Here is a 23,827-nt window from a genome sequence, read left to right on the forward strand (position 1 = left end):
CACCTATGGGAGGGGCCAAGGAGGTCGGGTGCAGTGTGAGTTGGGTGGTGGCCGAAGGCGGGGACCTTGGCGGTCTGATCCTCGGCTACAGAAGCTGGCTCTTGGGACGTGGAATGTCACCTCTCTGAAGGGGAAGGAGCCTGAGCTAGTGCGCGAAGTTGAGAGGTTCCGGCTAGATATAGTCGGACTCACCTCGACGCACAACTTGGACTCTGGAACCAATCTCCTTGAGAGGGGCTGGACTCTGTACCACTCTGGAGTTGCCCCCAGTGAGAGGCGCCAAGCGGGTGTGGGTATACTTATTGCCCCCCGACTTGGAGCCTGTACATTGGGGTTTACCCCGGTGGACGAGAGGGTAGCCTCCCTTCGCCTTCGGGTGGGGGGACGGGTCCTAACTGTTGTTTGTGCGTATGCACCGAACAGCAGTTCGGAGTACCCACCCTTTTTGGAGTCCCTGGAGGGGGTGCTAGAGGGCATACCTTCTGGGGACTCCCTCGTTCTGCTGGGAGACTTCAATGCTCACGTGGGCAATGACAGTGAGACCTGGAAGGGCGTGATTGGGAGGAATGGCCCCCCCGATCTGAACCCGAGCGGTGTTTTGTTATTGGACTTCTGTGCTCGTCACGGATTGTCCATAACGAACACCATGTTCAAGCATAGGGGTGTTCATATGTGCACTTGGCACCAGGACACCCTAGGCCTCAGTTCGATGATCGACTTTGTGGTCGTGTCGTCGGACTTGCGGCCACATGTCTTGGACACTCAGGTGAAGAGAGGGGTGGATCTGTCAACTGATCACCACCTGGTGGTGAGTTGGCTTCGATGGTGGGGGACGATGCCGGTCAGGCGTGGTAGGCCCAAACGTGTTGTGAGGGTCTGCTGGGAACGTCTGGCAGAGCCCCCTGTCAGAAGTAGCTTCAACTCCCACCTCCTGCAGAACTTCGACCACATCCCGAGGGAGGTGGGGGACATTGAGTCCGAATGGGCCATGTTCCGTGCCTCTATTGTTGAGGCAGCTGACCGGAGCTGTGGCCGTAAGGTGGTCGGTGCCTGTCGTGGCGGCAATCCCCGAACCCGTTGGTGGACACCGGCGGTGAAGGATGCCGTCAAGCTGAAGAAGGAGTCCTACAGGACCCTTTTGTCCTGTGGGACCCTGGAGGCAGCTGATAGGTACCGGCAGGCCAAGCGGAATGCGGCTTTGGTGGTTGCTCATGCAAAAACTCGGACGTGGGAGGAGTTTGGGGAGGCCATGGAGAACGACTTTCGGATGGCTTCGAGGAGATTCTGGTCCACCATCCGACGTCTCAGGAAGGGGAAGCAGTGCAGTGTCAACACTGTATATGGTGGGGATGGTGCGCTGCTGACCTCGACTCGGGACGTTGTGGGTCGGTGGGGGGAGTACTTCGAAGACCTCCTCAATCCCATTAACATGCCTTCCAATGAGGAAGCAGAGCCTGGGGACTGAGAGGTGGGCTCCCCCATCTCTGGGACGGAGGTCACCGAGGTGGTCAAAAAACTCCTTGGTGGCAGGGCCCCGGGGGTGGATGAGATACGCCCGGAGTTCCTCAAGGCTCTGGATGTTGTAGGACTGTCTTGGTTGACACGCCTCTGCAAAATCGCATGGACATCAGGGACAGTGCCTCTGGATTGGCAGACCGGGGTGGTGGTCCCCCTCTTTAAGAAGGGGGATCGGAGGGTGTGTTCCAACTACAGAGGGATCACACTCCTCAGCCTCCCTGGAAAAGTCTATTCAGGGGTCCTGGAGAGGAGGGTCCGTCGGATAGTCGAGCCTCAGATTCAGGAGGAACAGTGTGGTTTTCGTCCTGGTCGCGGAACAGTGGACCAGCTCTATACCCTTAGCAGGGTCCTGGAGGGTGCATGGGAGTTTGCCCAACCAGTCTACATGTGTTTTCTGGACTTGGAAAAGGCATTCGACCGTGTCCCTCGGGGAATCCTGTGGGGGGTACTCCGAGAGTATGGGGTACCAACCCCCCTGATAAGGGCTGTTCGGTCCCTGTACGATCGGTGCCAGAGCTTGGTCCGCATTGCCGGCAGTAAGTCGAACCCGTTTCCAGTGAGAGTTGGACTCCGCCAGGGCTGCCCTTTGTCACCGATTCTGTTCATAACTTTTATGGACAGAATTTCTAGGCGCAGCCAGGGCGTTGAGGGGTTCCGGTTTGGTGGGCTCAGGATTGGGTCACTGCTTTTTGCAGATGATGTTGTCCTGTTTGCTTCATCAGGCCGTGATCTTCAGCTCTCTCTGGATCAGTTCGCAGCCGAGTGTGAAGCAGCTGGGATGAGAATCAGCACCTCCAAATCCGAGACCATGGTCCTCAGCCGGAAAAGGGTGGAGTACCCTCTCAGGGTTGGTAGCGAGATCCTGCCCCAAGTGGAGGAGTTCAAGTATCTCGGGGTCTTGTTCACGAGTGAGGGAAGAATGGAGCGTGAGATCGACAGGCGGATCGGTGCGGCATCCGCAGTAATGTGGGCGCTGCATCGGTCTGTCGTGGTGAAAAAGGAGCTGAGCCGCAAGGCAAAGCTCTCAATTTACCAGTCGATCTATGTTCCTACCCTCACCTATGGTCATGAGCTATGGGTAGTGACCGAAAGAACGAGATCGCAAATACAAGCGGCTGAAATGAGTTTCCTCCGCAGGGTGTCTGGGCTTTCCCTTAAAGATAGGGTGAGAAGCTCAGTCATCTGGGAGGGGCTCAGAGTAGAGCCGCTGCTCCTCCGCATCGAGAGGAGTCAGATGAGGTGGCTCGGGCATCTGATCAGGATGCCTCCTGGACGCCTCCCTGGTGAGGTGTTCCGGGCACGTCTAACCGGGAGGAGGCCCAGGGGAAGACCCAGGACACGCTGGAGGGACTATGTCTCTCGACTGGCCTGGGAACGCCTTGGGATTCTCCCGGAAGAGCTAGAAGAAGTGGCCGGGGAGAGGGAAGTCTGGGCATCTCTGCTCAAGCTGCTGCCCCCGCGACCCGACCTCGGATAAGCGGGAGACAATGGATGGATGGATGGATGGATGGATGGATGTGTTTCAGAAGACAATATATAAAACTACAGATAAACTCTTCAGGATTGTCTTTTATAAGTTGTGCTCATTTTGAATAATAATATAAACAAACAACTGGGTAACATGCCTTTATTGGCTGTAATGCTGTCCTCTGAATAATGCAAAATGACAAGCATCTTTCAAATATGAATAAATAAATTAGAATCAGGAACAGTTAAACAAATGTCTGGGAAAATATAAGTAAACCACAGACCATTATAATATAAGGCAGTGTTTCCCAACCTCGGTCCTGGGGGCACACTGTGGCTGCAGGTTTTTGTTCCAACTACCTTCTGTTTTTAATTGGACTCCTGGGCTAATTAAGTGATGTGTTATTTCCCAAGTTCTGTGTTTTGGGAACAATATAGAAATTAGTAAACAAAGTTTGGTAAATAAATATATATATGTATGTATATATATATATATTAAGATGTATGAAGGTGTTCTATGGGAATAATGTATTTTTGTTCTTTTTAACAGTATTTTCATCTTGATTTTCATTCTACTTTTCTATGTGTTCTAATTGTTTAATTAATCCATTATTTACTAATTAGTGGGTCTGACGCTAAAGTAGTTTCAACCTTTGATTATTCAGTGTTGTTTGCCAGCGTGTCTGATCTGCTCATTTTAATTGTCATTAATAAGATACAATGAAGGGGGAAAACTGCACAGAGAAAGGGCAAAATATAATGAAATCAAGAAAAGAGAGTTAAGCAGTTAAATCTATAGCAAAAGCAGAAATATTTCTAAATGTCTTATAAATGTAAAAATCATGCTGCTATGCTTTTCTGAATGTAGAAAAAAAGAAAAACAATACCAGCTAATTAAATGAGATCAGTGTTATCTGTCACTGATTAGGAATCTGGTTGGAACAAAAACCTGCAGCCACAGTGTGCCCCCAGGACACAGGTTGGGAAACAGTGATATAAGGCGCTGTAAGGTGGAAATATGCCTTATTTTCATCCTTGTTAATTTATGAGGTGTCTCAAATTTACCTAAAGCTTATGCCACACTAGATGACTTTCCCAGCGATTTTTAGTTGTAGCTTTCATTTACATAATCTTAGCTGGACTGAGGCATTTGGCAGCGTGCTCCAGTGAGGCTGCTCGTCTAATGTGTTATACCCAGTGACTTGAGACCAACTACTTTGTGACTGGCTAGGATAAAAACAAACGGGTTTGGTCTTCTCTTTGGTTGAGAGAGTGGGCTGTATAAACAGGAGAGCTGATTACCAATGACTTCTCATCCAGAATTTTAATGAAGAGAATATAGCTACAAGGTAAAAGGAACATGTGTGTTTTAAACCCCACAAACAGAAGAGAGTCTCATGTTTTACATTTTAAAGCAGAATGGAAAAAGCCCTAGCCCTATCTTGGCAACCACCTGTCAGCTGGCTGCCCCTTGACACTGGGTACTCTAACTCACCCTCCATTCCAAAGACAAGCACGTTAGTATAAATTGTGTCTCCAAAACAGCACAGCATCTGCCTGGCACAGGAGTCTGCCTTGGAATTGGCGATACTGGGATAGCCTGGATTAAGCATATGAATAATACAGCATTGGTCTGTAGGTACCCTGTTAGAATAGTGAGAACAACCCCCAACTATCTGTAGCCAACAAGATACTGAAATATGAGAATATGCCTTCTTTGTTGGATGGTAGAAGTATAAACAAACAAAACAGAAACAATAATCTTAAAGCAATTCAGATTAACTGAAGATGCAATCTTTCCATCCATCCATTTTCCAACCCGCTGAATCCGAACACAGGGTCACGGGGGTCTGCTGGAACCAATCCCAGCCAACACAGGGCACAAGTCAGGAACCAATCCTGGGCAGGGTGCCAACCCACCGCAGAAGCAACCTTTCATCAAAGGAAAAAATAGTAATTGTAGTCAAGTGCTTAATTGGTAACCTGAAATTCTAAACAAATCTTTATCTTTTAATTCTTTTATTTTTAGTCAAGGGCAGGTATGGTTTACAGCAGCCATTTGCTCTTAAATAAGATGGTGTCTGACATGTCATCAATTGTGATATGCTGAAATGGGAAACCATCCCTGGATATAAAAGGAAACATTAAACACAAAATGACATCATCAACCTGATGATGAAAAAGAATATATTTTTGTAGAATCATAATATGGAAAATTAAACCAAAAAGACCTAAAACAAGTTTAAAATATACAGAAAACCTTGATACTTGTGACCATTGGAAAGACACTATATAAATAAAATGTATTATTATTATTATTATTATTATTATTATTATCCTTTCCAGTCAAAGTTTAAGTTGCATAAGTGGGGTCTAAAAGATGAATGAATCCAATTGTCCATTTGTCTTTCCAACACATCACAAACATTAACACTGCTTTACAAATCCCATACCAAATGGTATTTGGCAGAGTCATGTGCATTGCATTTGTCATTCCAACAGATGGTGCATCACAAACATTTGTATTAGTGCATTATGTTGCTACAAATGTTTGTGATGAGCCATCTGTTGGAAAGACAAATGCAATGCATTTTATTACTATATGCCTTACAAAATATATTCCAATAGATGGTGCACTGCAAATGCTAACACAGAGATCTAAATTGATTACCTAGATTTCAACCTGTCTTAGACAGGCAGCATAAATGGTATATAAAATAAATTGATTTTGAATTGCTGATTTCTTGCATGCTTTTTCAATTGTAGAAGAGGCCATTGGCAATTGTTGTGGATTTGATTTTAACATGTATCAGTTATATTTTGTGAGAGTACAAGAATTCCAGTAAATGAGATGAAAACAGTAAAACTCAACAGTTATTTGTATAGCTCATTTTATCTGCCTAGTTGAAGAGAAAATCTGGTTTATTAGTTGGTCTTATACACCTTTGTATATTTTACCTTGTTTTCCTCAACAGGCTCTGTGGAAATGTGTGAAGGCATTGTTGTAATACTAGACGGCACTAATTCCGTTATTTTGACCTGCTTCCCCTTGGAAAACAGACACTGCTTATTAATATTTCAGTGCCTCTAGTTTACCTGAGAAAACTGATACGTCGACCGCCACTGGGAACTGACAACCAGCCTGTTTTGTTAGCTAACCTACAGACATCACAAAGGTTTCTTAGCAGCAGAAGTCTGTTTTTCATAAGGCCTCCAGAGTTGATGTTTGCCAAGAGCACTTCATCTGCCTGCAAGTAAAGGAAACAACAATATTCACCACAAAAAAAGTAAGAATCATTTATTTTAAATAATTCTTTAGCACTGAACCAACAGGATTTTTTTGCTGGGCTAATTTAATGCTAATGTTCATGAAAAAAAATTACTTTACAAAATGTAAGTGTTTTAATGGTACTATTTTTGCCTGAATTACTTATGCTGCTCCTAATTGGTATTTGTTTTCTGTTTGTATTGTGCATGCAGACTGGAGTTCAAATAATAATAAAGGTAGAATGATGTTTTGAATGTTTAATTGTTTCTTTCAAAAACACAATTTGGAGAAACATAACTCTGCTTTAGCAATTTGATTGAAATGAAACTGCTTACATCTGATAAAACCGCTCTCTGTAATCTGCTTCTGTTTTCTAAAGTCTCTCCTCTGCTGTTTCATTCTCTCTGCAGAAACAATTTTTCTCAAGTGAGGGAGGGAGGGATGATCTAATTTTATTCCACACTCCTTATGGTGCCGAACAACCCATAAATCATTTTCAACAACTAAACTTGTAGGTGAACCTGATTCAAGTCAAAGGTGTAGCGGTCAGGAGCCGCTAAGATTCACACCGCCAAAGATGACGGTGATTTATTTATTTTAAAAGCAGAGATCCCAGGAACGTCCCCAGCCTTGGATCGACCCACACACTCTCACCACAGAGACAAATAAACACACTGGGAATGACAAACAATTATAAATATAATGACATGAATTGAGAAATGAAAACAGTAATACCACCCCTGACCCCTTCGGCGATATTACACATACACAAAATAAACACAAACACCACACAGCCAAGTCCATATATAAGAAACAGGTTGAAAGATGAATAGTGACCAAGTTAAGTCCAGCGATCTGTAAGTTGCAATGGAGAAGGGAAAATACAGTCCTACCGGTATTTACTGATGAGGTTGAGGGTTGATGGTTGATTCGGGAGCGCTCCACTGTTCCGAAAAATCCAATAATCCAATACAGCTCTCAGTGAACAAGTAGACAGACAATCCAGTCCCCAACAAACGAATACAGTCCAAGACAAAAATGATCACAGTTCAAATAACAGCAGGAGAGACAACAAATAATAGCAACAATACAAACCAAAAACAAACTTTTTTTTCTCTTTGCCCTCTGCCCTCCTTTTATCTGCCTGTGGCTACCTTTGACCCCAGCAGCCCCAGCAGGGACTGCTGGGAGATGCAGTTTTTAAGTAGCACTGCTACAATCCCCACCCCCAGGCCGTGGTGTACGGCCGAACCAAGGCTTGAGATTGGAGATGTTTACCGTGTCTATTTTTTTAGTCCCTGGCAATCCCCACTCTATTGCGTAGGTCACAGGTCCCTTCTTTTGGACAACCGTTGCCGGGCCAAACCACTTAGGAGCCAGTTTAGCAGTGAATTTCTCAGAGGCTTTGGAGAGGGGATGAGTCCTGATCCAGACTTTCTCCCCAACCGAGAATTGCACAAGCTTATGTCTCTGGTTGTACGATTGAGATTGTCTGGACTGGGACCTCACCATCCTCTCCTTTACCTGTTGTGTGATGTGTTGGATACTTTGCAGGTGATTGTGTAGTGATGTGTCTGGTTTAGGTGGGTTGAGTTCAATAATCCTTTCCAGAGGACCGTTTATCTGTCTGCCTAAAGCTAACAATGCAGGGGTTTCACCTGTAACCTCGTGCACCGCCGTGTTCAATGCGAACCGCAACTCAGGCAGCCACTTTGTCCAATCCTGATGATGGTCTCCGACGAAGGATGCTATCATGGTCTTCAGGGTCCGATTCACCCGCTCAGTGCGATTGGATTGGGGATGGTATGCTGTAGTTTTGAGGTGAACCACCCCCCATTGTTTCCACAACTCTTCGGCCTCTGAGCCGGTAAATTGCGGGCCCCGATCTGTGATGATGTTCTTCGGCACCCCCCATCGGGTAAATATCTCATCCTTCAGGGTGGAACATATCTTCTTGGCTGTGGCATTAGCCAAAGGGAATAGCTCCACCCAGCGAGTAAAATAGTCCACAACCACCATCAGGTAGGTCTTCCGGTCCTTGCTAGAAGGAAATGGTCCCATTAGGTCCACGCCTAGGCTTTCCCCCGGGGTGGTGACGGTTACTGGCTGAAGCTGTCCCGAGGGGAGACCAGGTGGGGTTTTGTATTGCTGACAGGTGGTACAAGTCTGGACATGGGACCAGACGTCTTTGCGTACAGTCGGCCACCATGCCACCTCCAAGATTTTAAACAGTGTTTTAGTACGTCCAAGGTGACCACCGATCGGGCTATCATGATAATACTGTAGGAACTTGGGCACAAATGTCTCGGGCACTACCAATTGATAATGGTAACCCCGATCTTTTGTTGGAACGCAGCGATAGAGTGCCCCTTGAAGTTCCCTATAATGTATGCGGTCAGGCCTCCCCCCCGAGCCCTCTCTCAACCCCTGACATACAGGACTGGCTGCTTGAGATTGAACGATTTCCTGCATGTTCAGGGGAAGATCAGGCCAAGGGTTAGAGACCGATACCGCACATACCACTGGCGCGGGCTCGTGAACCCGTGATAAGGCATCGGGCACAACGTTAGCACAACCCTTCCGATAGCACACCCTGAACGTGAACTGTTGGAGGCGCAATACCCACCTTGTTAGCCTAGACGTGGTCTTCGGGCAATTGAATGCCCAGGTCAGAGCCCGATGGTCAGTGTAGACTTCAAACGATGTTCCCTCCAGGAAGTGCCGCCACTTTTCCACGGCCCACACGACAGCGAGGCATTCCTTCTCGGTGGTGGAATAATTATACTCGGCGCCCTTTAGTGACCGAGAAGCATAGGCCACCACTCTTTCCTCTCCTTGGCTAGTTTGGCATAGAACGGCGCCGAGCCCGAGGTCACTTGCGTCAGTGTGGACCTGAAAGGTTAATGACGGATCAGGCTGTGCCAGGACTGGTGGCGATATCAGGGCCTGTTTGAGTCTTTCAAAAGAGTCCTGGCACGTTGGTGACCACTCCCAGGGGGATCCCTTCCTCAGCAACTGGAACAAAGGGGCAGCGATGTCGGCAAACCCATGCACAAATTTGTGGAACCACCCAGCCATCCCCAGGAAGCGCTGGAGACTTTTTACCTCCTGGGGCGCTGGGTAGTCCAAGATGGACTTAATTTTCTTCGGGTCCACTCGGACTCCGTCTGCTGACACCACATGGCCGAGGAAGTTCAGATGGTCTTGCTGAAATCTACACTTCTTGATGTTAAGGGTGAGATGAGCCTTATGCAGTTTCTGGAAGATGTGGTCGAGGTCCTTAAGATGTTGTTGGACAGATGGGGAGAATACAATGATGTCATCAATATAAACAAAACAGGTCTTCCCAATGAGTCCCCGGAGTACCTGCTCCATTAGCCGTTGGAATGACGCCCCAGCGTTTTTCAGTCCAAAGGGCATCACCCGAAACTGGAACAACCCCTCCAGGGTGATGACGGCTGTCTTTTCCATGCTACTCTTCCCCATCCTCACCTGCCAATACCCTGACTTCAAATCAAGGGAGCTGAACACTGCTGCCCCATGCAAAGACTCCAAGATGTCATGAATGAGTGGCATGGGGTAAGCGTCATCCAAGGTCTTCTTGTTCAGCTCCCGATAGTCCACACAGAATCGGTAGGTCCCGTCGGCCTTCTGAACGAGTACCGTGGGGCTAGCCCATGGCGAGGTGGAAGGCTCGATGACCCCCTCTGCCAACATCTGGTCAACCCACTCCTTGATTATTCCTCTTTTCAGAGGCGACACTCTGTAGGCTCTGTGCCGAACAGGGACAGGGTCGACTGTGTGAATGTGATGACACACCACCTCAGTCCAACCCAATTTGTCCGTCCACACCGAGTGCCACCTCCTAAGCAGTGGCTGAACGAGCTCCGGCTGTTCAAGAATAGCCTTCTCTACTGGGCTGGGCTCATCCACCAACTGCGCGAGATAATAACACAAGTTAGGCCAAACCAGATTGCTTTGAGCCTTCGTCCCAAACCGATGGACTTCACCCCCCGGCAACTCATACTCCAGCCGCGACAGATGGATAGTCAGACCTACCGACACAAGAGAGTCCATTCCCAGTAATAAGGGCATCGACAGGTGGTCATCTTCCAGGATGTAAACCTCGGTCTCCCAGTGTGTCTCATGTAAGCAGAGCCTCATAGGAACCCTGCCCCTGGCCCCGTGCGCCCTTCCATCCGCAAGAAAGAATTTTACTTTTGCACTTCCCCTTAATTGCTCATGAGGCACTTTAAGCTTTTCCCACAAGCTGTATTTCATAAGGGTATAAGTGCTCCCTGTATCTACGACCGCCTCTCCAGTGACACCTCGCACTTGTATGGGCAGCACTAAGAGGGGCAAGGTGGCTTGCACCAGGGTGAGATCGGCACGGGGATCCACTGAGGCTTTCCCTCGTGGTTTGGGACAGGGGACATCCCGAGACGTGGGACCCTTTCGAGACCCACTAATCCCGATAGCCGCCCAGTCCTTTTCCACTCGGGACCCCACCTTCACCAACTCATCTACCGACTTCACGACCCCCCTCAAAGTAGCCGCCACCCGAGGGTCACAAGCGTCAAGGACACGTCGCAATATCTCTTCCTCACGCATGTCAGATCGCCACTTAAGGCACAACGCACGGAACTCAAAGACAAAGTCCCTGAGACTCTGCGATGGCTTCTGTACAAAGGTCCGGAGCTTTTCTTCCAACAGCACCTGGTATTCATCTGAGAGGAATGCTTTCAGGAAGGCAGCGCGAAACTCCGCCCAGGTGTTACACTTGTGCCGCTCAGCAAACCACCAAGAGCGCGCCGGCCCGCTGAGTGCCGTGTTCAGGAATCCCCGCAGCTCGGCTCCACTCAGAGGATGCAGTTCCACGAACAAGTCGACCTCCTCTACAAAGTCGACAATGCCCGTGGGTGTACACTGAGGGGCCAGCTTAGGGAACTCCATCCGCGGCATCGCAACGGACAAGGACGACTGTCCCCAGTTGATCCCCACTCCCGCTAAAGGAGTCGACTGCCCCAGTGGCTGCGTGACGGCACGCCAGCTATCCTGCACCTGCCTCCTGATCTCCTCCCTCATATTGGCTTCCAGGCGCTGCACACACTTCGCGAAGGACTGCTCCAGACGCTGCACCCTCACAACCGCCTCACCGGAAACTCGGGCGGCCGTGGCATCGATGAGCTCATGGATGGTTTCATCTCGGTTGAGAAAACTGCCGGCGATGTGATCCACCCGCGTCTCTAGCTGTTCAAGGCGCAACGTCAGGTCATGCAGAAGCCGTCCCTCATCCGTCTCGGGCTGCTCCGGACTGGAGACACACAGGGAATCCAGCAGGCTCAATTCTTCCTCCGGGGCTCTGACCGTAACGTGACGTGGCCTAGGCTGCGGACGCACGTCCACCAGCGGTCCACTCAGCTCAAGCTCCTCGCCCTGCACTGCGCTTACAACAGACATGCTTCTGTCGGATGTGTATGTAAAGTCGGTCAGAAGGGAACGTAATTAACCTGGCTCCTACCCGGCTCGCCAAAATCTGTAGCGGTCAGGAGCCGCTAAGATTCACACCGCCAAAGATGACGGTGATTTATTTATTTTAAAAGCAGAGATCCCAGGAACGTCCCCAGCCTTGGATCGACCCACACACTCTCACCACAGAGACAAATAAACACACTGGGAATGACAAACAATTATAAATATAATGACATGAATTGAGAAATGAAAACAGTAATACCACCCCTGACCCCTTCGGCGATATTACACATACACAAAATAAACACAAACACCACACAGCCAAGTCCATATATAAGAAACAGGTTGAAAGATGAATAGTGACCAAGTTAAGTCCAGCGATCTGTAAGTTGCAATGGAGAAGGGAAAATACAGTCCTACCGGTATTTACTGATGAGGTTGAGGGTTGATGGTTGATTCGGGAGCGCTCCACTGTTCCGAAAAATCCAATAATCCAATACAGCTCTCAGTGAACAAGTAGACAGACAATCCAGTCCCCAACAAACGAATACAGTCCAAGACAAAAATGATCACAGTTCAAATAACAGCAGGAGAGACAACAAATAATAGCAACAATACAAACCAAAAACAAACTTTTTTTTCTCTTTGCCCTCTGCCCTCCTTTTATCTGCCTGTGGCTACCTTTGACCCCAGCAGCCCCAGCAGGGACTGCTGGGAGATGCAGTTTTTAAGTAGCACTGCTACAAAGGAATGAATTCTAAATGAGATAAGTCCATTGGATTGAACCCTACACTGCACCACTAACACTGATTGTTCAAAAGAATTCCTTTATAGTTCACAGTTTTCCTGCCCAGTTGTGTGTACCCCGCATTTAGGGCTGGCTCATGCCTTGTACCCATTTGATTAAGCAGTTTCAATAAATATATTAATACATTATGAAGTAGTTATGGATGAATATAAGTTTTGGGTGCACCTAATTCCATATTTAAAAAAAATGAATTAGGCCAGGTTACTAGTTTTCCAGGTATTTCTTTAAATCAAACCCATATCTTTGGGCTAATTTTCAAGGTGAAATGCTTATTCAGCACAAGCTAAAGGTCACTTTCAGTTTTAGATCAGCTCACGTGTATAATGCAATGCTTCATTTCCTAGCAACATGCTGTGAAGGGGCTTGAGCTGGTTCTTCTTTACTATCTGGCAGTCCCACCAGGTCTGCAAAGTTAGCACCAGTGGGTTGGCACAATCACTTCCACAGAACAGGCTTGCACATCAGATTAAACTCCAATCTGCTTTTATATACAGTGCATCCAGAAAGTATTCACAGTGCATCACTTTTTCCACATTTTGTTATGTTACAGCCTTATTCCAAAATGGATTAAATTCATTTTTTTCCTCAAAATTCTACACACAACACCCCATAATGACAACGTGAAAAAAGTTTACTTGAGGTTTTTGCAAATTTATTAAAAATAATCTCCCTTATGCTAAGGTCCCTCTGTGAGCAGAGGCCCAGGGTGCAGACCCAAGGTACCATGATTGTAGAGAAAATCTACTGGAGACAGTTCCAGTCCCAATATACAGATCTATCCCTTTAATGGTGCTTTGTGACACAATATCATATTTGATACTAAAAGTATATCATAATATCTGTTATTGATGTTTTTCCTTTTTTTTCTCAAAGCATCTGCTAATAATGTCTAGTATTACTGTAGTCCTGGACTGCCCTTCTCCTAGACATATGTCAAATCTAATTAGATGCCAATAAAATCAACAGGTCTCAAACACTGTAGATTAATTACCTTTATTATTTAGTATTTCCTTTATTGTTACTGAATGGAAAGATAATTTATATTTGGTACAAATACAATATCATCAAGAGGATATTGAGGACAAATAGAGTGGGAACTGTTATATGTTTCAGTGTACAGTATATACTGTGAGGGAATTGTCAAGGGCACCACCAGGAAGTCAGAGCAGGCTGAAGGCCTAGGCAAACAGCCCACCACACTGACAAAATGAGAGGTCCTGCATTTGCTAAAGTGAGAAGGCATGGGCCATTGGGAATGATAGATCCTACAAAAGAGAGAAGAAGAATGGCAGCTAGGTAAGAATCAGAGAGGAGTCTTCAATGATACAACAGTGAAGGGAACACAGTAGGTGCCAGCGGTGCCTAAACCTCAACCAAGAAACAAAAGAAGCTCATGAAATGCCTGTAGGAGGCCAACAGACCTCCTACAGCAAAGTGTCCCTGGTTGGGCAAGCTGAAGCCACTTTAACCACTTAAAGGCAAGGTGAGTGGGGGCTGTCTGGAAGCTTGTACTCTCCCATCTACAAGGAGTTAGCCATATAGTTGTCCCTGTAAGGGAATGGGCCAGCTGAGGAGTTTTCTTGGTGATGTCACTTTATGGTTTACTAAAGGTTTACAGATACAGGGATGCCATGATCATATAGGTACAGTTCTAGCATGATGTACAGTATCTGTAGTAGAAGGAGGTATGCACAAGACACAGGGAAGGAGTTCCATGAACTGATCAGAAATAACCACTACTACGTTGATGGTAGTTTAGCATTCTGTATATTTGTGCCTTTTGATATCTTCCATTTATTTAATCGTTGTGCATTTCAGCAACAGACATTTGTATGCTTGTATAAACCCTCACACCATCCCTAGTGTTTAGGACATTACAAGGGCTCAGTTTCCAGAAACAGTACTTTATAACTTTATAAACAGGAGTATGACTACTATCTGCGCAGCCATAGATGTAAATACTCTCATCATGGATGAAAACAATTTTAGAGTTAATAACAAAATGAGGAACTAATGATAATGAGCCATGAGACATTCCTGCTGCACTATGCTAGCAATAAACATTTCATTATAAGATTTTCTTTGCATAAATGGACATTTTGCAAATCCCAACACAATATATTTTTATCTTTTTCTAGTAATATCTATTACAAAATTTTTTTTATTCATTCATTCATTCATTTTCCAACACTTATCTGGGACCAGGTTGTGGCGGCAACAGTCTTAGCAGTGAAACCCTTATGTCCCTTTCCATAGCCACACTTGCCAACTATGATACAATTCTCCCAGCGAGCCCTGGATCTTACCTGGGGTCTCCTCCCAGCTGCTCGTGCTCATAAAACCTCCACAGGAAGGCATCTGGGCGGCATCCGTATCAGACACCCAAACCACCTCAATTGGCTCCTCTCGATGCGAAGAATCAGCAGCTCTTACTCTGAGCTTCTCCTACATGTCTGTAGTTCTCTCCTTATCTAATAGGGAGAGCCCAGCCACCCTGCATAGAAAGCTCATTTTAACTGTTTGTAGCCTTGATTTCATTCTAATGACCACAGGTAAGGTTAGGGACATAGATTGACTGGTAAATCGAGGACTTCTGACTCAGCTCCTTCTTCAGTGTTACTGATCAGTAAAGCAACCATATAACTGTGCTTGCTTCTCCAAACTGCCTGTCCATGTCAGCATCCCATTTCCACTCCCTGATGAACAAGATCCCAAGATACTTAAACTCTTCCACTTGAGGCCGGGTCTCACCTCCCAGTTGAAAAGGACAGTCCACTGTTTTCCTACCGAGGACCATTTCCTCAGATTTGGAGATGCTGATCCTTACCCCAGTTGCTTCACATTCATTCGCAAACAGTCCCAATGCATGCTGGAACTCACAGCCCAGTAAAACCAACAGGACCATGTCATCTGAAAAAAGCATTTTATTAAATTTTACATTAATATGAGTAATTTGTAAATAAGTAAACAAGGCATGCTTAGTCTTAATGACAATTTTGCAGTGCTCTTTATCAGGTACCTCCACGTTGCTCATTTTAACCAAAACAAACTTTTTAATTTACATACAGGAATGTGCAGTCTACCTCAAAGCATGCCAAGGTCACATCCTTAAAGGAGTAATTCATATACTGGCAGTGTGGTGTAGTGTTTAAGGCTTTGGACTTCAAAACCTCAGGTCATGAGTTCAAATCCTGCTACTGACACTGTGTGACCCTGAGCAAGTTATATTTGACTTGCCTGTACTCCAGTTGGAAAACTGAAAGAAATGGAACCAATTGTATCATACATGAAAGTCACCTTGCATAAAGGCATCAGCAGAATAAGTAAATGTAAAAGTTATTGTCAAACAAGCATCTTTCATGTTTAGGAACTTTTTTCATAATGAATTGTTGCAGATTAAACCAACTCACTTTTTAACATAGTAATGGCAACTTCTTTCTATAACCAACATATCAGTGCATATCTATAACACCACAGGGTAAGTGCCATCATTTTCAGTGAAAAATGTTTCAAGTTTTAGACCTTTAAAAATTGTTTTACATTCAGTAAAAGTTGTGCATCTAGCATAAACTGTCAATGTCTCTCCTTATGCATTTGTGAATCACATGTTCCATTCTAAAATTTAGCAAATGAATTATTCATAAATAAAGAAATTCTAATAACTAAACAAGATGGCATTGACAGGAAGGTGTCTCAACTTAATAACTAAAATGTGTTCTAGGTTTCTTACCTTTAATCAGAAAGAAAAATTTGACTATGGAAAAGAAGAAAGTGAGAAAAGAAGTTGAACAATTACTGTAAGTTTATTAAATACATTAAAATCTTTTCCTTTTCTTTCCATTTTAATTAAGTCTCATGATTATTGATTTTGGGGTGCATGGTGATTAAATATGTAGTGCTGCTGCCTCACAAATCCAAGGACCTGAGTTCAGTTCACAGTTTTCATATGTACTTCATGTTCTCTTTGTGTTGGCATGGCTGCCCTGTTGGTACTGCAGTTTTCCTCTCAAATCCTAAAGGTTGAAAATTATGTCAATTTGTGATTTTAAACTGGCCTGGTGTCCCATGTTCCTGAACTGCACATGATGTTAATATTCCATGCTGAACTTGACTTTTACCCTATAAAAGAGAAAAGTGGGTTGAAAAAATGGACAGGTGGACTCATATGCTGTTTTCAGTGGGATGTTTTCTGTCTTTTTTTCATAAACAGGAGGGACTATGTAGGACTTCGACTGAGAGAAAATGCTTTTGACCCACAGGGTAAAGGATATACCTCTTCACTGGATAACTTGGTAAGATTTTACTGTTAATTTGTTAAAAAGCAATTTGCCATTTAGACTGAAGTAAAAGATAACATATGGGACACAAAGAAAGTATTAATTATTAACTTGAAAAAAGCAACATAATTCAAATATAAATGTTGCAATATAGTTGGAGACTTGTAGATCGTCTAATTCGTGTTGCCATCAGAGAAAAGTAGTGTTTCTTCCCAATGAAGAGGCATATCCACGAGAATTAAAAGATTTGTTGTTTGGTAAAAGTGAAATCCCGCGAGAGAACATTTCAAGCCCCGCGAGACAAGACTTTATGCAAATATATTTGGAAAAGTCCTGCCCACATCTAAAACATTTACAACCATGCACACGGTTCAATCATTTTGCATTTGTGTGAATACTATTATCAGACACAGTTCGTGTAGAGAGAAAGAAACGATATTCACTCACAAGCAGTTATACGTTGCATTGTCACGATGTAATTCCAAACACGGAATCAAAATTGAATGTAATATTGACGAAAAGGTAAAAGCAAAACGAGATCGAATATATGGACATAGGTGATATGACAGAAGTATGTAGATATTGTTTGGCTTTAAACTTTAAGTCAGACTTGTAGATCGTCTAATTCGTGTTGCCATCATGGAAAACTAGTGTTTCTTCCCAATGAAGAGGCCTATCCACGAGAATTAAAAGTTTTGTTGTTTGGTGAAAGTGAAATCCACATACGTGAGCGGCAGAGACATGAATTTGCAGTTTGCTTTGGTGAACGAAGCGGGCAAGGGGCAAAGCCCCCTAGTATAAAGTAAAAAAAATCATTATTATTCTCATATTCTAAAAGTGAAAAAACACGCCCTTTAAAATTTGTACTGGCATGTATTACTTAACTGTAGTAACCAACAATAAAGTACTAAAAATCTACCTATTGTATTTTCATATAATATTAATTTATTAATAACATTTTAATAAAACAAAATGTTCACAGACATTTGTGGCCAATAGGGGGTGACCCAGGGGCGCAACCCTTGACACCCTTGGTACAGGAGCAGTCCCAGATTAAAATAAAGTTTTTCATTAAACAAAATACCTATAGTACAAAGCTACTTTCAGGGCCTGTTCTTGTTCCAGAAGTAACAATGATTCTTTCCTTCTTTTTAACTCCTCCAAGCCTTCCCAGTGAGTAGTTATATGCGGGGACTTTCTGTCAAAATGATTTATGACCTTAAGCCCTGCCCCTTTTGGCTGTCATTAAGCCCCTTTTTGATGAATGTGTGACCCTTGCTTGAACCCTCCCCAGGGACCTGTCAAGGGGGGTTTCTGTCCAGGGCCTATAGCTGTAAGATATCGGGTGTCCCGCTGGGGGAGACCCTTGTGAGTTCGCTTGCAATCTCACACCCCATCCCCCTTGATGGCTGAACAGCCAGACCTTCTGTACACGATATGTAAAAGTTGTACACAGTTAAAGGATTTTAAAAATCATACACAGTTAAATAATAGGCAACAGGGACCTTTTATAGCCCGCTTGAGACGTATAAAAAAAATCAAGCGTCGGATGTATAATTTATATAAAACAATCCCTTTTCCATCCCATTTTAAATATAGTTCGATATAAGCCCATGATATGTAAAGGATTTTAAAAATCATACACAAATAATAGGCAACAGGGCCCTTTTAAAGAACATTTGAGACATCTAAAAAAATCAAGCCTCGGCTGTATATTTTATATAATAAAGTATATCTTAAAAAAGCCCTATTCCATCCAAGTTAGATCGCCTTAAACTGATCGGACCTCTGGGGATAGAGAAATGCGTTTTAAAGCACTCTTTGGCAAAGCCTTTGGGAGCAATTCACACCTCACAGGCGTCTGTTGAGGCCCCGGGGGCCAGGCCAGATCTTTAAACCCAGGTCAGATCATTCGGGGGTCAGTGTGAAAAAACTGCCTTACCTTGTGGCATGCAAAGGTGACTTTTTAAAAAATACAGGACTTTTCGGTGTCCGGCTTTGCTCTCAAATCCCTCAGCTACTAGCAAAGTCACGGGTGGCACAACAGAAGGGTTTCTGAACCATTTCTTAGTGAATTTATTTTGATCTATTTGCATATCAGCTCCTTGTTTCCTGATTATCACATAGTGTGAGAAAAGAAGGACATTCTGAGAAGCAGTTTCAGAGAGCCATCTCCACTCCAACTATTTTAGACCGATTTCTCAACTACCAACTTGCTGTCTGTAAGATCCCTTCCTCCGACCCCAACCTGTTCGTGAGCACCCAGAACTTATAACGTCTGTCCATGGATTGTACTTCACTTTTCAAGGTAATGCATGAGATAACTAGTAAGCCTTGTAAAAATCACTCAGACGTATGCCACAGTTCCCTTTTAAATCACGTTTGAGATGTATAAAAAAATCTGACCTGGGTGATTGCTGGATGATACCAAGAATGATACCAAGGATGTATACATATATATATTACATATTATATATATATATATATATATATATATATATATATATATATATATATATATATATATATATATATATACACAGAGATTATCCTTCGGACTTATTTTCCAGGGTCTGTCTAAAATCAGACAAAAGACAGTTACTAAAAAAAGATTTGCTCTTAGAGCCAGGAGGCTATAGTGAGGTGTGCTTGTTTAACTAGAGGCAGGGTTTAAAAATGCAGGCAGGCTGTGAATTAGCTGTGGCATAGTTAATAGCTCAGTATTCTGAAATACGTGCATTTGTGAAATGCGTACTCTTTCGAATCGGAATCCCGCTGTAACCGGTTGTTTTCTGTATGGATCCGCCTGTTTTTAAAAGTCTGAGGTAACGAAACATTTTTACTTTATAAACTCTCATTTGGATAGCCGGTTGGAGACAGCCTCCAAGGATGAACAGCGACCAGGAGCTTAATGCAACTGTGTTTTCATTCCTCTAAATGAAATGTAATTATTTTAATACAGCCTAGTAGCCCCAAAGTCTGGATGATTTTTAGATGTATCAAGTGTATTGTTGAATAATGGGGTAAATGAATAGTATAAGATGTACTTGTATGTATGAGATTATATCTTAATACACAGGGAAGCTGAGACCTGGCTGTCTGTTTTTATTTACATCTTTAAAAAGTTTGTATGTATACATTTTTCTGTGGTACCTGTTTCTTTATCCGCTTTTTCACAAAGGTCAGGCATCTTTGTAAGACGGTCGTATAAAGTTTTACTTTGGCATCGGAGCTCAAGTCACCGCGTTCATGTATGAATTTCATTTGTTTATTCAGTTCCATTTCCGTAGCGTTTAAAAGGTCGCTGGAAGCCGGAGCCTTTTGTTTTCGAGGTACTAGGCACATCCTGCACGTGTATTCACATTTATCCTCTCGAACCTATTATACTAGTAATGAAAGGAATGGCCGTGCTTATGATGATTTTTAATTTTTTGCTTAGCTCATTTCTATAACATAGGAGCCTTTTGACAAAGGAAAACTCTGTAAATACACTTGTGCATTTAAACGGAGATTTATAAGAAAGCAGGTTTCTACCTTATCCCAGTTTTGTACGTGCATTTAAAAGCACTCACTGTTACACTAGCACAAAATTGATATTTTCTGTCTACTCAAAAAACTAAAATTATTTCTATTAACACAGGTGATAATCCATCCATCCATCCATTTTCCAACCCGCTGAATCCGAACACAGGGTCACGGGGGTCCGCTGGAGCCAATCCCAGCCAACACAGGGCACAAGGCAGGGAACCAATCCTGGGCAGGGTGCCAACCCACCGCAGGACACACACAAACACACCCACACACCAAGCACACACTAGGGCCAATTTAGAATCACCAATCCACCTAACCTGCATGTCTTTGGACTGTGGGAGGAAACCGGAGCGCCCGGAGGAAACCCACGCAGACACGGGGAGAACATGCAAACTCCACGCAGGAAGAACCCGGGAAGTGAACCCGGGTCTCCTAACTGCGAGGCAGCAGCGCTACCACTGCGCCACCGTACCGCCCCAGGTGATAATTAGAAAACATTTTACTATTTTTAATTAAAAACTTAAAAACAGAAAAGCCCAATTATGATTTTTGTTTTATCATGGGATGACAGGGTGACACTTTTCCCCTTTATACTCTTTCTTACATAGACCTTAACACATATTCTTACCAAAATAGTTCATCACTTCCCAATTCCTGTAACTTTAGGTAATTAGACAGAGCTCCATAACAGGCAAGAGAAAAAGAAAAGTATTATAGGTCAAATACACAGTGCCATAAAACAAAAGAAAAATAAAGTGTGAACACCACACAACCTGGTATTGCTAGATGTTTCGTTTTTTCCAGGTGACCCATTTTCTTTTGCGTTGTGTGAGGTATCAGCCATAAGTCAAGATCTTTCCTTTATTCTTTTTTGATCAGCTTTTATACTGATTTTATAAAGCTAATCAGAATCAGAATCAGAATCAGCTTTATTGGCCAAGTATATGTACACATACAAGGAATTGGACTCCGGTTTTACCTAGTATTGTCCCTGATGCTGTGAGATTGACTTAAGTGTTCATGAGAGTGATGGCCTGAGGAAAGAAACTGTTCACATGTCTGGTAGTTTTGGCTTACAGTGCTCTGTAGCGCCTACCAGAGGGAAGAAGTTGAAAAAGGTTGTAACCAGGGTGTGATGGGTCTGCAATGATGTTTTCTGCCCGTTTCCTGACTTGAGATCTGTATAAGTCTTGAATGGAGGGCAGATCAACACCAATGATTTTTTCTGCAATCCTGACTCTCCGTTGAAGTCTGTTCTTGTCCTGTTTTGTGGCTGAGCCAAACCAGACTGTGATAGATGAACAGAGAACAGACTGGATTACTGCAGAGTAAAATTGGATGAGCAGCTCCTGAGGCAGGTTGAACTTCCTGAGCTGGCGCAGGAAGTACAACCTCTGCTGGGCCTTTTTAACAATTGTGTTTATGTTTAGTTCCCATTTTAGGTCCTGGGAAATTGTGGATCTAATCTAGGTATGATGTGGTCATCCTGTCTCCAAGACAACTTTACCTTTATTACATTTAAATTTCTTGTCTCTGAAAATTCATAGCTCATACGCTTCTGCTCTTAGAGCCAGGAGGCTATAGTGCGGTGTGCTTGTTTAACTAGAGGCAAGGGTTGTAAGAAGCGCTCTTCTGCACATCCAAAGTTCATTGAACTAAAATCATGTTTTTAAAATCAGCAGCTTTAGCTCATGCTAGTGACCTCATAAATGGGAGCCAGCAGCTCAGCATGTTTGTATAGCTCACAAAATAGCAGAGCTAATTACTCTTTCTGCTTAAACTAATTATCAAATATTCAGGTAATTCTTAATTAAACACTAAAGCATTAGTGAACAAAATACATTTTCAGTAGTCAAGTAAAATGACCAGTTGCTTTAACATGAAAATAAAGCATCTTTAGAAAATAAAGCATCTAAAAGCATCTTTGTAAAGGTCCAATTTAAAAACATTTTAAGAAAAATCCTTGTTTCCAAAAGAGTTCTGTCCATTTTTTCCAACAGTTTTCTTGACTGATGTTTGGAATCATCAGTGCCTTTCTGATCACATCCACCCCAAACATAGCATATAACTTAATTTCTGTACTGTACTCACTTTAAATGATAATAGCCAGTATAAGGTTCCTAAAGGAACTGGAGATATCTGATATCTTCTATCATATATCTTTTTTTTTTTGCAAGCCCAAGTAATTCAGATTCTGCTCACAACACAAATGTACGGTTATTTTTTTCTCAAATGGCCAAATCTTTGTCATGCTAATCATAAAAAAAAAATAATAAAAGTCAGATTTTATTCTCATTACAGTTTATTTGCATATTTTATGATACATACTTAACTTTTATCTTATCTCTATATTTATTTTTCTAGTATCAGAATGTAGTTTAAGTTAATTTGTTTTGGGTTCAATAGATGTATTTTTCATATTTTCGATTCTTGTTTCCTTTTTTTCACATCTTTGCGCCCCCTAGGTGGGGCCCGCCCCACAGTTTGAGAATCACTGTTGTAGGGGGGTTATTTGTAAAACACTCTGTGGCACTTCAAGCTAAATTAGATTCCCTCGGTTATTCAGCTGTCCATCGGTGTTACATTTTTGTTATAAATTGTATTTAGTCTCTCTTTATTTACTAAACATTTTATACGATGATTAGAAAACAGTTATCTTGTTCAGGCTTTAATTTAAATCAGCATTTTCATCAACAGGTTATAACCACTTTGGTACGCAGGGTGCTTTGTATAATACAAAGTTTTAGAAATTCTGCTAACGCTTGGTAAGAGCCTTCCATTTTACATCAGTTATGAGCCCCTGAAAAATAAGAATGGTTATAGTATGTTATAGGAGCCTATACATTACAGGGCTGATGATTAGGCTTATTTTGGACACGTTAGGCAATTCAGGAAGGAAAATGTTTTAGTGAATATTTACATAATATCTATTATATGTGTTAACACAAGGATTAAAATTTTACTAAAACTGTGAGGTTTTATTCTTTCTTTTAGGTAGTCCAGGTTACATGGGACAGTTATCCTTGAAAACTGCTTTTCCCCTCTGTTTGTGAAAAAGCACCCTTTGTTTTAGTAGCATTCAGGGTGAAGGGGATGTAAGTTTGAACTGGGATTCCAAGAGTCAACAAGTGTCTGCAATCTTCTTGAATACGAGTCAAAGGACCAGGGTTTGTGCAATGATCACGGTCAGGGGCAGAGTTAAGCTAGACATTATTATTCCAAAATGAAACACTGACTTGCCCATATCACAAATATAAGATAGTAAAAACTAAAATTTACAAATACTAAGTCACAGAGGAGATTAAAAAACATATTAAGACCGGATCAACAAGGGATTAGATTACCCCAAGCTCACAGCACACTACAACAGAACCTATGTGTTCTGCGGTATATTATCAGTTAAACTGTCATCTGTTTAGGCAGTTCCACGGGGTTGCAAAGAGTTGGGGAAAACATTATTTCACATCTGCTAGTATGGTGCTAATT

At 43.3% G+C, this 23,827-nt stretch overlaps 1 protein-coding gene across 2 annotated transcripts in view; it reads left to right on the forward strand.

Annotated features, from left to right (window-relative positions):
- The first annotated feature begins 6,145 nt into the window (after nucleotides 1–6,145).
- Nucleotides 6,146–23,827, forward strand: part of LOC114656749 (uncharacterized protein C2orf80-like) — a 76,186-nt gene continuing 58,504 nt past the window's right edge. Inside the window, exons 1-3 of one of the 2 annotated variants that reach the window (XM_028808362.2) lie at nucleotides 6,146–6,272; nucleotides 16,255–16,330; nucleotides 16,744–16,825. In XM_028808362.2, the coding sequence (XP_028664195.2) occupies nucleotides 16,290–16,330; nucleotides 16,744–16,825 (123 nt within the window). In that variant the 5' untranslated portion in view covers nucleotides 6,146–6,272; nucleotides 16,255–16,289. Of the gene's footprint in view, nucleotides 6,273–13,758; nucleotides 13,830–16,254; nucleotides 16,331–16,743; nucleotides 16,826–23,827 lie in introns of those variants that run through there. The other variant, XM_051931401.1, reaches the window with a different exon arrangement.

This window comes from Erpetoichthys calabaricus, chromosome 8 (assembly GCF_900747795.2).
Source record: "Erpetoichthys calabaricus chromosome 8, fErpCal1.3, whole genome shotgun sequence".
Taxonomy (NCBI): Eukaryota; Metazoa; Chordata; class Cladistia; order Polypteriformes; family Polypteridae; genus Erpetoichthys; species Erpetoichthys calabaricus.